General features: G+C 39.7%; 1 protein-coding gene across 3 annotated transcripts in view; it reads right to left on the reverse strand.

The window, feature by feature from the left end:
• Positions 1-6,833: 6,833 nt before the first annotated feature.
• slc4a5a (solute carrier family 4 member 5a) overlaps positions 6,834-16,006 on the reverse strand; it is a 62,838-nt gene continuing 53,665 nt past the window's right edge. For 2 of the 3 annotated variants that reach the window (XM_035641056.1, XM_035641055.1), the window contains exons 22-26: positions 14,365-14,433; positions 11,692-11,865; positions 10,950-11,144; positions 10,797-10,855; positions 6,834-7,861 (exon numbers count right to left, since the gene is read on the reverse strand). In XM_035641056.1, the coding sequence (XP_035496949.1) occupies positions 7,693-7,861; positions 10,797-10,855; positions 10,950-11,144; positions 11,692-11,865; positions 14,365-14,433 (666 nt within the window). In that variant the 3' untranslated portion in view covers positions 6,834-7,692. Of the gene's footprint in view, positions 7,862-9,108; positions 10,856-10,949; positions 11,145-11,691; positions 11,866-14,364; positions 14,434-16,006 lie in introns of those variants that run through there. The other variant, XM_047329309.1, reaches the window with a different exon arrangement.

Below are 16,006 nucleotides of genomic sequence, written 5' to 3' on the forward strand. Positions count from 1 at the left end.
TAATATGGAACTATTGATTAAAGGTAATACATCCTTAAATAGCCTTGATGGAATAGGATCTAAAAGACAGGTTGATGGCTTGGATGAAGTGACAAGTGAAGTCAGCTCAGCCAGATCTATAGGGGAGAAGCATTCTAAATATAAATTAGGCGATACTGTTGGTTCAGAGGCTATTGTACTGGACAGTGTGTCTGTGCTATTAGTGGGAAGAAGCTGATAAATGTTTTCTCTGATGGTAATAATCTTATTAGTAAAGAAGCTCATGAAATCATTGCTACTTAGAGTTGGAGGAATAGACTGTTCAGTCAAGCTTTTACTCTGTCAGCGTGGCTAAAGTGCTGAAGAGGAACCTGGGGTTGTTTTTATTTTCCTATATTATTCTGAAGAATAATAATTGGTTCTGGCATTTCGGAGGGTTTTCTTATATGTAATTAAATTATTTTTCCAGTCTAGGTGAGAATCATCTAGACTATTGGATTGCCACTTCCTTTCTAACCTACGTGACGTCTGTTTTAAAGCACGTGTCTGTGCATTAAACCATGGAGCTATCCTCCTCTTTTTGACTGTCTTCTTTTTCAGAGGGGCGACAGTGTCGAGTGTGGAACGTAGTGAGGCTGCTGCACTATCAACAACATCATAAATTTGTGTGGGAGTAAAGTTTTGATAACTATCCTACACTGTATCGACACATGGCAGTGGAATTAATAACGATGGAACTTTTTCTTTGAATTTACTTACAGTGTTTTCTGATAGACACCTTCTGTAATAGAACTTTTCTCCAAATTCAGTAAAGTTAATAATCAAGAATTCAAATGTAACTAAGTAGTGATCGGACAGAGGGTTTTGAGGAAATACTATTAGATTATCAATGTCTATGCCATATGTCAGAGCGAGGTCGAGGGTGTGATTAAGACAGTGAGTGGGTTTGTTTACATGTTGAATAAAACCAATTGAGTCTATGAGCGAATTAAAGGCAGAACTAAGACTGTCGTTGGCAACATCCACATGAATGTTGAAATCACCCACTATAATGACTTTATCTGTGCTAAGCACCAACTCAGTTAAAAACTCTGAAAATTCAGATGAAAATTCAAAAGTAAGGGCATGGTGGACGATATACAATGACTGGAATAACAGTTTTTTGACATTTCCAGCTTAGATGAAAGAGGCTAAGAGTTAGGCTTTCAAATGAGTTAAAACCTGTGGTCCAAGGAATATGAGTATTATTATAAGAGGGAGGTGTTGATTCATTTAAACTAACATGTTCTTCTGTCTGTATCCAGGTTTCAGTCATACAGAATAAATCAATGTAATGATCAATTTATCAGATCATTCACTAATAAAGATTTAGATGGGAGTGACCTAATATTTAATAATCCACATTTTATTGTTCAATTTTTAGGTTCATATAGAATAAATCAATGTGATGATCAGCTATCAGATCCTTCACTAATAAAGATTTAGATGGGAGTGACCTAATATTTAATAATCCACATTGTATTGTTCAATTTTTAGGTTCATTTATAGGCTTTGTGTTGATCTTTATGATATTTGTGTGAATTACACCTCTTTAATTCACCTTTGGTTTAGATAGTTGAAGTGGTTGGGGGTCAGAAACAGTTTCTATGGGGTTTTGTGGGGGCGACAGACTGCAACTCTGAAATGTCATGGGTTTGACCATCTAGGTAACTGAGTCAAGTTTCTACAAATAAGAGGTGCACCATCCAAAGCTGGATGAATGCCGTCTCTCCACATCAGACCAGGAATTCTCCAAAAGGTGCGGCAGTTATCTATGAAGCCCACATTGTTATCTGGACACCAACTCGACAACCAGCGGTTTAGTGATGATGTGCAGCTATACATGTCATCAATGTTCAAGTTGGGCAGGGGTTCAGAGAAATCTACAGAGTCCGACATAGCTTTTGCATAAGTACACACAGAATCAATATTCATCTTCATGACCTCCGATTGGCGTAATTGGGTGTCGTTACTGCCGACGTGAATAATCATTTTATCATATCTACTTTTATCCTTAGCCAGCAGTTTTAGGTAGGATTCAACTTCGCCTGGTTTTGCTCCCCTCTCTGTGTAGAGAGGGGAGATTTTATTAGAAACGTGAAGTGGTTGGTGGTGAACCATGGGCTTCAGTTTAGGACTATGCCTCTTTTTGTGGACAGCCGCCCTGTCCCCCCGGCTGGTCGGGAGCTGCTGGGGGAGCTGAAGAAGCTACACTGGAGCAGCTCGCACCGACTAGCGGGGGCTGGCCAACAGTATCAGCTAATTATATACTCTCCATGTTGCAGACCCGCGCTTCTAAAAGACTAAGCCTCGCCTCCATCCTAGCAAACAAACTACACTTACGACAAGTATCATTATCGCTAAAGGAGGCAGAGGAGTAACTAAACATGGAGCATACAGAGCAAGAGACAGCAGGAGAGGAAGAAGCCATTGTTAGCTGCTAAAGGTAACTAGCTAAGCTACGGTGCGGAGTGCAGATAAGAGAATGTCAACCGCTGAGATGGCGAGCGAGACGCTAAAAGAGTGAGAGAGTTGCGAGTGTTTAGACTAAAGAAGGGTGAGTGTCCCAATAGTTATAGGACACCGTAGTGTTAAAGAGAGATGAGGAGGAGCAGTGGATAAACACAGTTCACAGAAGCGAAAACAACCGGAAGTGACACAACACGTTACCGCGATAGTTGGTGACGTATTCAACCAATTAAACGTATCCTGTCAGGACCTACAAAAAGGCCTCCGGAAAGCCATGCCCTCAGACCAACAGGAAGTCGGCCATTTTGAATTAAGGGTGCTAATTTGGTGCTTTTTGGGGTATTTTCAGACATTATACTTTAACGAACTTCTCCTAGAGGATTAATCACAGCAACTCCATATTTTGTATGTGTCATCTACAGACCTTTGTGATGAAAAGTTATCAAAAGAATTTCATTCACTGGAACGACATGGACACCCTATATTTTAACGATCTCCTCCTACAGATTTGACTTTTCGTCAGAGGGCGTGGCCGTGACGGCGTGGCGAATTTCGATCATTCGCCATGAAACAGGAAGTTGCTCGTAATCAAAGGTACATGGTCCGATCTGACCCAAACTTCTCACGCATGATAAGGGTCCGGCCCTCAACACATCTACATGTCAATATTGACCTAATACCATAGTGCCACCTGCTGGGAGCAGGAAATGTCATGTTCTATACTTTCATGTCCTCTGCCTTGCAGGTTGACCAGATCCACCTCAAAATTGCTCACAAAACCCCAAACACGTTGATGATGTGATGTATAGAAATCTGTGACTTTTTGTCAGACGCCCTCCCCCTGGCGTGGCGGCAGGTCTGATGTGCCGCCATGAAACATCAGATTGTTGTAACTCGGCCATATGTGGTCATATCTTCACCATCTTTCGCAGGGATGATAACAGTCCCGCCCTCTACACATTTGCATGTGAATATTGAACCATGGATATAGCGCCAACTAATGGCAACAGGAAGTTAAAAGGTGTGTACTTCTAAGTTCACCAGATCCACCTCAAATTTAGTCAGTAATGTTGTGAGACGTTGATGATGTTATATTATGAAACACTTGACCATGTGTTTAACCATGTTGCCATGGCGACCTATAGTTCGCCATCAAATACAAATGTGTGTCTGAGGGACTTGGGGTGCTCAGAATCTCATGAAACTTGGCAGATAGGTTGTTAGGGGCAAATCCACATGTCTGAAATGGCTCTTTAGTCTAATGGTGACAAAATGGCGCATTAGCGCCTCCTATAACATTTCAAAGTCAAGGCCCCCACCTTTTAATTCGATGAACGGAATTTGGTACACACATGTATCATGTGCCGAACTACAAAAAACCCCACAGGAAACCATTAGCTCCGCCCACCTGGATGTTGGCCATTTAGAATTTTGTGTGCAAAATTGATGCATTTTGCTGCATCATACTTTAACAATGTTCTCCTACAGAATTAATTAGTTTGAAAAACTGCATGGGGCGACATGCTGTAGTTATTCTCTACTCCTATTTGGACTGTTTTAACTGCCCCAATTTGCATGAAAAGTCCCCAAAATTTGCGTACTGGCAGAAATCGTGGAAATCTCTGCGGAAAATTAAGCTTTAGCATGGGCGTGGCATAATGCCTCGACAGTGCCACCTACGAAATTGCTAAAGTTGTGCCCCACGCTCAGGTTTAACCTACATGGATGAAATTTGGCACGCACATTTATCATGTCCAACCACACCAAGAACCCAATAGGAGTCATACCAAAATACCAACAGGAAGTCGGCTATTTTGATTTGAAAAGTGATATTTTGCCTCTTTTTGCCATTACGTTACATTTTAACGAACTCCTTCTACAGGTTTCACATGACCTACTTTAAATTTGGTGTGTGTCATCTAAACACCATTGGATGAAAAGTTATCAAAATCCTGACTTTTCGTCAGACGCCCTCCCCGTGGCGTGGCGGTGAACTCTGATGTACCACCATTAAACATCAGACTGTCATAACTCGGCCATATGTGATCATATCTTTACAAAATTTCTCATGCATGATAATAGTCCCCCCCTTAACACATCTGCATGTCAATATTGAACCATGGTTACAGTGCCACCTACGGGTAACAGGAAGTTAAAAGTTTTGTTCTTTAACGTCCTCTGCCTTGCAGGTTCACCAGATCCACCTCAAATTTGGTCAGTGAAGTTGTGAGACGCTGCAGATGTTATATTCTGAAAAGTTTGACCATCTGTTACACGCTGTTGTCACTGCGACGCATTTTTCGCCATAAATACGAATGTGTGTTTGAATGACTTGGGGTGCTTAGAATCTCATGAAACTTGGAAGACCGGTTCAGAGGGGCGAATCCTCATGTATGAAATGGCTCTTTAGTCTAATGGAGGCTAAATGGCTTGCTAGTGCCCCCTATAACATTTCAAAGTCAAGGCCGCCATTTTTAAATTGAATGTAGATGAAACTAAATTTGGTATGCACATGCATCATGTGAAGACCTACAAAAAAGCCTCTGCCATTAGCCCCGCCCAGCCGGAAGTCGGACGTTTTTACATTTTTTTGCATCAAACATCACAGCATCATAACTTAAACATATGTTGTCATATCTTCATGAAACTTCTCAGGAATGATAACAGTCCCACCCTCAACACATTTGCATGTCAATATTGAGCCATGGTCATAGCGCCATCTACTGACAACAGAAAGTAGGACTCATTGGACAAACATCATCCGATTGACATGGTGCACTTAGCGCATCGTGTACGAATACACGGGATGTGAAATCCACAACACACCCCGACTTGCGACACGTGAGCAAGGGCCCACTTGACACTTTCTCCAAAATTGCTTACTGTCCCTTTAATGCCCCAGGCTACATGCAGCTAATATCAAAACCATGTGTAACCGAGTTAATTTACTGAAGATAAAGAGCTAGGTTAAGACAATGCCACCTGGAGGAGACATCCCCAGGAAAACTATTTAGAGGCTATAGTGGCTTCCCCACGGAATGACAGAGACTTGTATTTTAAAAAGGAATGTTGGTCTTATTTGTACACATTCATCACAAAGGGATCTATTCATTAAACAACAATGAGAACAAATGGCAAAATGCTAAAAAACTGTTTATGCCAACAGGCAAAGGTTGCTAGGGAAAGTGGGGGCAAAAGAGATTAATAATAAACAGATACACGGAGGCCGTAAGCCAGACAACTGGTTACAAGGGGTAACCGCATTGCAAAATGTCACAGACATGCACACGCACACTTGGGTCCCACCACCTGCAAAAACTGATGAATAGTAGTGAAGTGAATAGTAGTTAATGTAAAATGATGAGTGGCTTTTATAGGTCCAAGGGAATTTTGAGGATATCCTCACCGGCCCTGGAGCAGCGGTCTTCAGGACTGATTTGGAAATCAAAGCTGAAAGATACCAAAGACCAGTAGTAACTTTAAGCAGGTGAACCTCTATGAAAAATTAAACCTGACTAAGAGGTCAGGGTCAAGTTAACCACTTAACTTGTTTTAATTTTATATATTTTTATCATTATCATTTGATATTTTATTAGCATTTCTTTTTTTTTATTATCACTCAACATCTTATGATTTTATATTTTGATATATTTTTTACATCTTATATACATTCATTACCTGACAGGATTGGAATTGAAGGCCTTTAGCCCTGACATCAGGTAATGCATGAATGCAAAGGTTACAGTGTTACATGACAAGAAAAATAAGAACTACCTAAAATTATGTGCAATAACGTAGTAGATTCTCTGACTGATCTGTCGTTGGTCGAGTTACATCATGGGCAATGTAGTTGTCCAGGTTTTAACAAAGATGAAGAATGTGTGGAATAAAAAAAATGATATCTGGTTCTGCAGCATCTATTTTGAGCCTTTTTAACTGTCCACCATGAGTCTCATGATGATATAGGGATGTTCTTTTAATCAGGTTAGCATCAGTGCCTAAAGCAATCTAAGAAAAATGAGCATTAACAATATCTTATTTTTACAGACTGTTTCATTTGTCATTAGTATGAACATTAACTGTTCTTGCTAGTATCATGTATTTGTCTGATTTTTGAATGCCTCGCTCTAATCTGGTGTTTTCCTATTGACCAACTATGTTGGTAGTTTTTGCAAAATGTAGTTGATCAGCTCTCTGAACTGGAAAGAATGGAAGTGAATGCACATCCTGCTAGTCTGTATTGCCAAGTCTCAGATTTCTCAGTTATGCTTTCAAACGGATACAAATCTCAGTGTTCAATTTAAGACAGCACAAAGAATTTGGAATTATAGAATTTTAATGGCATAAATTATATCTATTTATTTTTCTAATGTCATATGCATTTAGTTTTGTGCTGGAAGTTAACACATAGTTTTGGAATGTAATACCACAAACATAAACATGTTGCACAATAAACTGATCCTTGACAGCAACATCAGAACATCAGGACTTTTTGGTTGTTTCTTTTTGTTCTCGGAAAATGTGCAAAGGTGTGAACTGGAGGGAAACAGGGAGCAGGAGAAGTGGTTCTCTGGGATCAGAGACACAATACAGCATATTCAATTACACACTGAAACACATGCAAAGGCTAACATACAGTAAAAAGGCATGAATTCGTACAGTTAAATTTGCAGCTTCATGTTAAATCATTCCGCTACCAAAATGATGCTTGTTTTCACATTTCCTGCCTTGAACCCAAACTCGGTACCCAAGGCTAATGTGAAATTACTGTACAATAAGCTTTGGAATTTTACTGATTTCAAAATTAGCTTGGACTTACTGTAATTAAAATAATAGTACAGTATTAAAATATAGCTAGTAATATTAAAGATACACATTTTCACATCAAATAAAGTATATAATCCTATACAGATAAAAATATCCTCTTTCATTAGGCCCATTTACATCATATAAGTAAATAAATAAATTCAGTTTCTAATATACTTTTATGAGCAAAATGCAGCAGTTTAAATGCAGATGCATTTAAAACCTAAACTGCATTGAATGCATCAGTCCCATTTCAGTCACTCTGTTCAGGTGTCAGGAAGCACACAGCTGTCAGTCCGCACCACCTTGTACTACCTTAGGGTCAGTACTGGCTTCATTCAGTAGTCTGAACACATAATGTTGTGCATTGGTCTGTCAACAAGACATCATGGCTCAGCTTTATAATGTAGTCTCACTGCTCATGTCCCGGGGCCGATGGTGGTCGATGTCCGAGTCGTAGTCTGACTCCATCTCAATCTTGACCTGGGGCACGGGACAGGCCATCCCTCGGCCCATGCCAGGCATGGCCGGAGACGATGGGCAGGAGATCTTCAGGTGGAGGGTGATGCTGAGGAAGGGCAAGCTCCAGTTACCATACACACCCACGCCAAATACAACAAGGGGCTACAGGGGAGGGCGGAGGAACTCAGCCATGAGGCATCATGACTCCAGCCTAACACGACAGCAGCTCATGCCACTAATGAGCAAGAAAATAATTAACTAATGTGCAGACTGAGCTGCTGTAGTGGTTGTCTTTGGCCACAATGCCTTACGGTGAAGACTGGGACTGGTGACACACATAGGTAACTTTAAGGCAAGGGCAGGTTTTCTACTGTGGCCATGGGAATCAGTTTATTGTGACCCTTTTCCAAGTGAGTCTTGAGGAACATGTAAGTCATTTCCACCTTGGAATCTGATGAACAATGTCACAATGTTGTGCTTTGCCAAGGAAAGGAGTTTGGAGCATTTGGAACAGAAACGTTTTCTAGGCAGACATAAACCTTTCACAAACCACAGCAATTTCTTCTATCTATATATGAGCAAATCTTGCAAAGTAAGTTTACATTAATCAGTTGCGCTGTCAATTCCCCACCATGCCTCTCTCAAAGCAATGCAGACAATATGAGTAATTTTGAACCTAAAAAAAATCTATATAAAACAAATTATATATGGTTAAATGTTTAGCAAAATGAGCAAAGGCTGCACTGTCAATGAAAAATACTTCCATTGAAGTGCTGCAGTTCCAGGTGAGGGTAGTTGAGAGAGCAGGGAGCCAGGGTCAATTCACATGCGGGTGTGGTTGATTTACTAAAGAGATACAGCACATGAAGGAAAAAGAAACAACCAAAAAAATGATGCTCGTTGCATGTGGACAAATATACAGCTGTATACAAGCCAGCCTACAATAAATAATAAACAAATATGCACTACATATACAACAGGTTTAATTTACCACACATTATTTTTGTTCATCTATTCAAAATCCACATATTTTGATCCATAGCTATACAGCATGCATTTCAATTCATCACCCCTCACCTCACAGTCACTGCCCATTCACAAACAATGCACATCTATAAATAATGACAGTATGCTGAATCGGTGCAGTGCACATAGTGTTAGATATTTAGCAGACAACACAGGAAGAGTAGCAACAAGACTATACAGTTGAATACATTACAGTGATCTGCATTGCTTTAATGTGCATGGGGAGGAGTCTGAGCCCAAACATGATGGGGGGTGGGGGGTGGGGGGGGGGGGGGGGGGGGGGGGGCTGGACTGTGGGGACAATATTACATAAATAATCTGTCTACATTTGTGGATGTATATGTCCACCCATAACAGTATGTGTATGATTAGATTATTTATGAAAATCTGATAATGATTGATAGACTGAATGAAAAACATGTTACGATGGCAATTTGTTCGTCAGAAAGTGTGCAGTAAAACAAAAATAATTCAGATTAAATAAATACACTCCACAACACAATAGAGCTATAGATCTTCGGTTCTTCTTTACAATTCAACACCATAACAAAGTAAGGGTTTCTGTGTTATATTCATGCTATTTTGTCTACCCTGGTATTTTACAAACAATATGTCGAAAATAAATAACTGATGTTAAAGTATGATGTGGGTTTTTTTTACACAATGCACCTGTAGTGATATCCAACCATGCAGAAAGTTGTTGGATTATTCGCCTCTGTTCCGAATGAACTGTCTCAGATTTCTGCTGCCACCAATGAAAAATGCAGGCGAATGTATTTCAGATACAGCAAAGAGTTTTCATCAGAACTACTGTCTATTGAAGATATAGTCCCAGTGAAAACAGAAGTGTGTGTGGTGTAGATTATGCAGAGAAGCAGGGAGGAATGCTGTTTCTGTAAAGAGCTCCTGCTATTTATTTTTAAATGCATTGTTTCATTGCTGAGAGCAACACAAACAATATTCCATCATCTCCACTGAATTAGGGTGGAAGCAGAAATCTCAGATGTAGGCATTTGAAAACATTGGCATCAAGTAGATGCTGTCTACAATTGCCTTCTGTTGAATTTCATAAACCCCACCTCCACCCCAGCATCCACCTGTAGCAACTGAGTCTACATTCCTCCAGTTATTATTGTTGCTATCCGAGCTACGGTTGAGGCCGTGTTGTAGGGCCACAACACGATAAGATATTGCAACGTGATTGGTTGCACAATTTTCTTCTTAATTTTTAATAGTGGTTTGCAACCAGCGTAATAGGTGCATTATCGGCTCCAGAGTTTTCCCTTTCCTCTGACAGTGGCAGATGAAATGTGGCAGAAAAGCGATGGAGGAGAGGTAGATGTAGTAATTATTTGTTAGATTGTAATGATTTTTTTTTCAAACCAAAATATTGTTCATTTTGATAGGTTAAAAAAAAGTTGTCATATGATGTTAATTCTAGTCTGCAACGACAACAAACCTTGACCCTAACCCCATCGAATTTAAATGCAGCATTTACACTCTTTAAAAGTGTAAAATCAAAGAAAATACATTAGATGTTAAGTCGCTGCCCGCCATCTTTGGAATTCCAGGAGACGTGACAATACGCATGGTCCAGGGGATAAGCCAATGAACAAGCTCATTCTTATCGTTTTATCGGCCTAAGATATACTTCTGCTTTCAACTCTGTGCTTGTGTTGTGTTTCTGTTTTCCATGTGGGGAGCGATGAGTCAGAGCCTAGAACCTACATTTACACAGTTTTCTATTCCACATGAGTTGCTGCATTGGGATTTAACTAAAACTATATTAACATCTAGGTGTCGGAATATATTTAATTTATGCTTTGTATGGTTAAATTTTCACAAGCACACAAGACTATAATAGGTGTCTATCTATGTCTGTTTGATAGAGAGCTTTTGTGTGTTAAAAAGCGCTGTGTGTAGCAGTTGGCTGGCAGTATGCTCCCCACTGAGACTGTTTAACATCAGGATATACAAGATCTTTGTAGGGAATGTGCAGTTTGAGGACACAATACCTGCGATCCATGTCGGACTCTGAGCTGGGTGAGTGATTGGAGTAGGTGCGGTACCTGTCCTGTGTGGAAGCATACATATTACAGACACAAATCAGAAACTCGTGCATTGATCCATTATTCCTACAGGGGGCAGCTGAAGCTTGAGTTTCTCACCTCTTCCTCACAGTCAACTGGTTTGGGCTTCTTCTTTTCCCTTTCTTTTTCATTTTCCGTCTCCTTTCCTTTCTTCCTATCCTCATCCTTCTTCTTCTTCTTCTCTTTCTCAGGCAGGAGGTCATCCACCCAGGCCAGGTCATGCTGGGAAAAGACCATGTCCAGCATCTTTCGGACCACCATCAGACCCAGGATCTGGGGGTTTGTCATAGAATTAGGCAGACACAGGCCTTGTTTTCACTCCAGTCAACATTCATCTCATATTATTAGACTCTATTATTAGGAACTGCATATGATTTAGTTGGTTTGTTTTAATAGATGACACCATGAATCATTGATATACACAGTGAAATCAGATCACTATCTATCTTAATGTTTACACTAGCATTTACTTTAAACCTCACCAACTTTCCAACAATTAATTTTGATAGCTCATTTGAGAATCAGTGTTAAGATTTAGATCTCTGCAAAAACAGATTTCTGTTTCATAGCTTCCACTGGAAAGGTGCAGATACATTATTCTTGACCACCTCTTCAGCATATTCAAAGAATCTTGGATGAGCAAATAAAGCCTTGATCTCATGTATTCTGCCATCAAGTTACCATCATCTATCCAGGATGCATATTAAAACATAATGCAAAGGAAGCTGAAAGAGCAGGGAACTGTTCTCCTCCCACAATTACAACAAGACATTATCTCTCCAAACCTGTGTTAGGGATGCAAATATGCTGTATCACATACCATAACAGGGAAGATGATGGCCAAGAAGGTGGATTTCAGGATCCAGAGCACAGCCAGACAGATGATCTGGATCAGTGTGAACAGGTGCACTCTCCTCAGAGGAACATGACGGAGGTAAGAAAAGTCTGGCTGGTGCTTAGATGGCATCATGTACAATTTAATCCTGTCCCAGAACTGTGGATGATGATGAGACAAGGCAGAAATTAGAAGAGCATAAGGTTTAATTGGCATAGGTTAAATATGTGTCGACCTATGATATAAATGATTAATCCCAAATTATTTTTGGGAGATTGGTATGCTCCACTTGCCTGTGCAATTAGTTGGAGGAAAGTTAGTATAGAGCACCTGCTCTAACACAAACTCACAAACCCCTGAGCTGCATGTTGGTTTCTGAACTCATCTAAATGCATCTGTAAAAGTGTTACTCTAGATACTGGTTGTTTTATGAAACACCTGGCCATTAGAACATCAGACACAGTTGGTAAATGCACATAACTCTGGACGGATTTAATCTGGTGCGAGTAAGAGAAAGGGGGCCTGCTGTGTTTGTGAACGATATATGGTGTAATTCTGGGCACACTTTTAAAGAGCAGCTGTGCTGTAGGGACATTGAGCTGTTAGCCATTAGCATGAGGCCCTACTATTTGTTATTGTGATTGCAGGCTATGTTCCCCCCTCTGCTATTGGCGACGCAGCTTGTGATGTCCTGCACTCAGCTGTAAGCAAACTTCAGTCTCAGCACCAGCAGGCCCTGCCAAACAATAAAATACTGGACTTGTTTTATGCCAACACCAAGTAGGCATATAACTCAACACCTCTCCCTCCTGCCTTTGTACAAACCTCAAAGGCAACCAGCTGTAACCTGCACAGTCAGAAGATGGTCTGAGGAGACCAAAGGGGCTCTGAGGGACTGCTGATTCAACTGTGTGTGATACTCATGGGGAGGACATCGACAGTCCCTCACTCACTGCATCATGGACTACATAAACTTCTGTGTGGAGAACCCTGTACCCAACAGGACTGTACGGTGTTTCTTCAACAGGTTTGACCAGCCACCCACTCCTCCCAGCTCAGTCATCCCGACTACTGCACCCCGAGTACACTGCCCCTACCCCATCTCCACAGCACTCAGGTCACAGACCCCCACTGCTTCTGCTTCTCCTGCCCCACCCTAACCTCATAACCCCTAACCCTAACCCCTTTTTCACCTGGTAGGAACATCCGTCCTGACTGATCTGATCACAAGTGGACAGCTCTAAGTACAGGTGAAAACACTCTCAGGACACATTGAGGATACATTGAAATCAGATTTCAAAAACCACATTCGGAGGTGGTTTAAGGCGCATGTGACTACATTCTAATAGCAGTAAAAATGGGTATGTGACTTTCGGCCACATTAGCGACTGCCCACTCAACTGACACCCTCTGTGTGAGCGGAAGTAAACAAACTTTGACAGATCACGCATGCGATCCGCAAATTAATTTCATAATGCATAATGCGTAAAATACTGTTTACTTTTTAAAATGTTTTAAACATTTCTTTACTGCCTCTGTTACTAATGTAGCGGAATAATTCCCTAAATGTCGATGCAGAGAACTGCAGTGAAAATATAATGATGTTGAAGGAAGTTGTGTGTTCACGTGAACAAGGCATTTTAACAGCGGTAGAAGAGAGAGAGAGAGAGTAGGAGGCGTGTGTGACCCAGCGAGGGAGAGACATTTGACAGCAGAAGTTAATGTGCGGTGCTGGTTGCAGTGTCTCGATTTGATGAAGAAGAAGTCTCATTGTTGAGGAGAGTGAGAGTGTTTGTCCTGCAGCGAGACTCGAACCTCTCTCCCTCCCGACTGATTCAGTGATTCATGCCTCATTTTAAGTAGTTTCTTTGCATATTTTATTATTTTGCTAAAAACAACAACGTAGTATTTGGTCTTTTGCAAACGGAAATGATGTACGTGTTGATTTACATACAGAGCGGGTAAGTGAAATCAGATCACAAGTAGTCACTAAAGACCGCGTGGAAACACATTTTGCTGCCAGGTGAGAACAGACATACTGAGAGCTGTCCACTTGAGATTCGGTCACTCAGGAAAAAAACTGAGCAGCTCCTTCAGCGAGTTTGAAAGAGCGTTATTGCAGGTCCTTCCTTCCTGCTGTTGTTAGACTGTACAATCAGCACTGCTCTCAGTAGAACACACACACAGACAAACACACACACACACACACACACACATAGGACTCCACCACTTAAAGTTAACTATTTTTCTTTTTTTATTTCTTTTAAATCAGTGCAATTATTACCAACAGTGCAATATTTATTCTGTGTGCAATTATTGTTTCTGCTCTGTATATAGTATTACAGTATGTAGTATTCATAAGTATTCATATAATTTTTTTTATATTTTGTACATTCTTATTGCTTGCTCTTTTATTTTCTGCTATCCACTTTGCTGCTGTAACACCCAACTTTCCCCGTTGTGAGATCAGAAGCGTATAACAAATATTCATGGGATTCTGTTGTCTCTGTTGTCTGTATGGACACCACAGATCACGTCTGCTGCCTGCCGAGTTGTTTACTTGGCAGCTTAATAAGCTGCTTCCCAGCCTGCTGTCAGAAAACAATAAGTAAGATGTCCATGCAGGCAGTAACTATCAGTGACTGGCACACAGCATACCTGGATTCCACTAAGCGAGGCGACACCCATGTAGAGGAAGACACCGTACAGCACAGGCATGGGGATAAACTATAGGTAAAAAGGACAGAGCATATGTAAGTTTAGACATTGAGCAACATGTTGAAGTTTCTAGATTGTCAACACTATAGGTAGTGATGTTTGGAGAGTTCGATGAAAATAAATAAATGAGTAATAGTGAAATAAATAGTCCAATGAATGGATTACACACATTAAATGATCTAATTAGTTCTGGAATTATTTAGGCTGATAAATATCTAAAACTCAAGTCATTTAATAAGCATTAGTTAATGTCGTAATAAGCATTAACTAACAGTTAACAGTTAACTAATGTGTTTAGTAATCATTTACAAATGGTGTTCTTGTTAACTAAGGTATTCATGTATATGAAATTTGATAGTTTATAAAGATGCTATTAACATTAGTTAATGCAGTCATAAGCTTTAATTAACAGTTAATTAATATAATAATAAGTATTAATTTACTGTTAATAATGTATGTTGTTAACATTTATTAAGGGTTTACATGTTAATATGGTACTAACTAATATTAGTAAATGTTTGAGAAAGATGTTTATTAACATGTATGTAATGTTAGTAAGTCATTTCATTTAGAGACAACTATATTTTTTTATGAATGTTAATTTAAAGGGTAATGATTGTCAACTTACTCATCCATCCTCAAAGTTATTACGTATTTTTGTTGAAGGTTGAGATCAGTGAACACACTCCATGGTCTTCATGTAAAGGTTTGCTTGCTCTTTTATCTTCATTTAGACGTTCCTAAACTTACTGTATAGCCTAACCTATAAATTATTGTGCATGTTACTGTGTAAGCATTACTTTACCATTATTAACCACTTATTAATGCTTTTCATCCTTATTGTAAAGTTGAAAACTTGTATCCCTTAAGTACGACTTTATAAATGCACGACGATGCTGAGAAAACCTTACTTAACTGTAATTAACTATTTATCAATGCTCTTGGTGACCCTTGGGATTTTGAAACAATCACACAGCTATTAACTAATTGGAAATCAATTTCCCATGACAACCATCTGTTATCAACATGGTTCATTATAAATTTTAAAACATGAAGACTCTATGCTACAAAGAATACAATTCTTTTATTTAGAAAGTGTAACAATTTTAGTGTTACACACTGAATAAATACAATTTCCATCTAGGTACCAGATGAATTCATTGGGCTGAAAATACAACATGAAAGACATTCTCTCGAATGAGTATGTTCTCATGTTCCTGCTGTTCTGACTGTCTTCAGCCACGACTGGACTAACCTCCTTCTACCAAGTGCTAGATAACTCAATGAACAGCGTAAACATAACTGTATAAAACTGCCAATGTAACTACAAATGAAAGAATGAATAATACAAAACTGTATGTGCTGCCTGTTCACTGACTACAATACTACTTACTGATCATTTTGACTTAAACCAGCATTTTCTTTACATCATATGGCATAAGAACAATGCAATTACAGTCAGGTTCCAAAAATTACCATGGGGTCATACAGTTAGCGCGCTCAACATGCTAACACTAGCGATTCAAGCTAGCCTTAGTTAGCTGCCTTATATTCTATAATTTATACACATCAAACATGCATT

The sequence above is a fragment of the Scophthalmus maximus genome, chromosome 19 (genome assembly GCF_022379125.1).
Source record: "Scophthalmus maximus strain ysfricsl-2021 chromosome 19, ASM2237912v1, whole genome shotgun sequence".
NCBI classification, from domain to species: Eukaryota; Metazoa; Chordata; class Actinopteri; order Pleuronectiformes; family Scophthalmidae; genus Scophthalmus; species Scophthalmus maximus.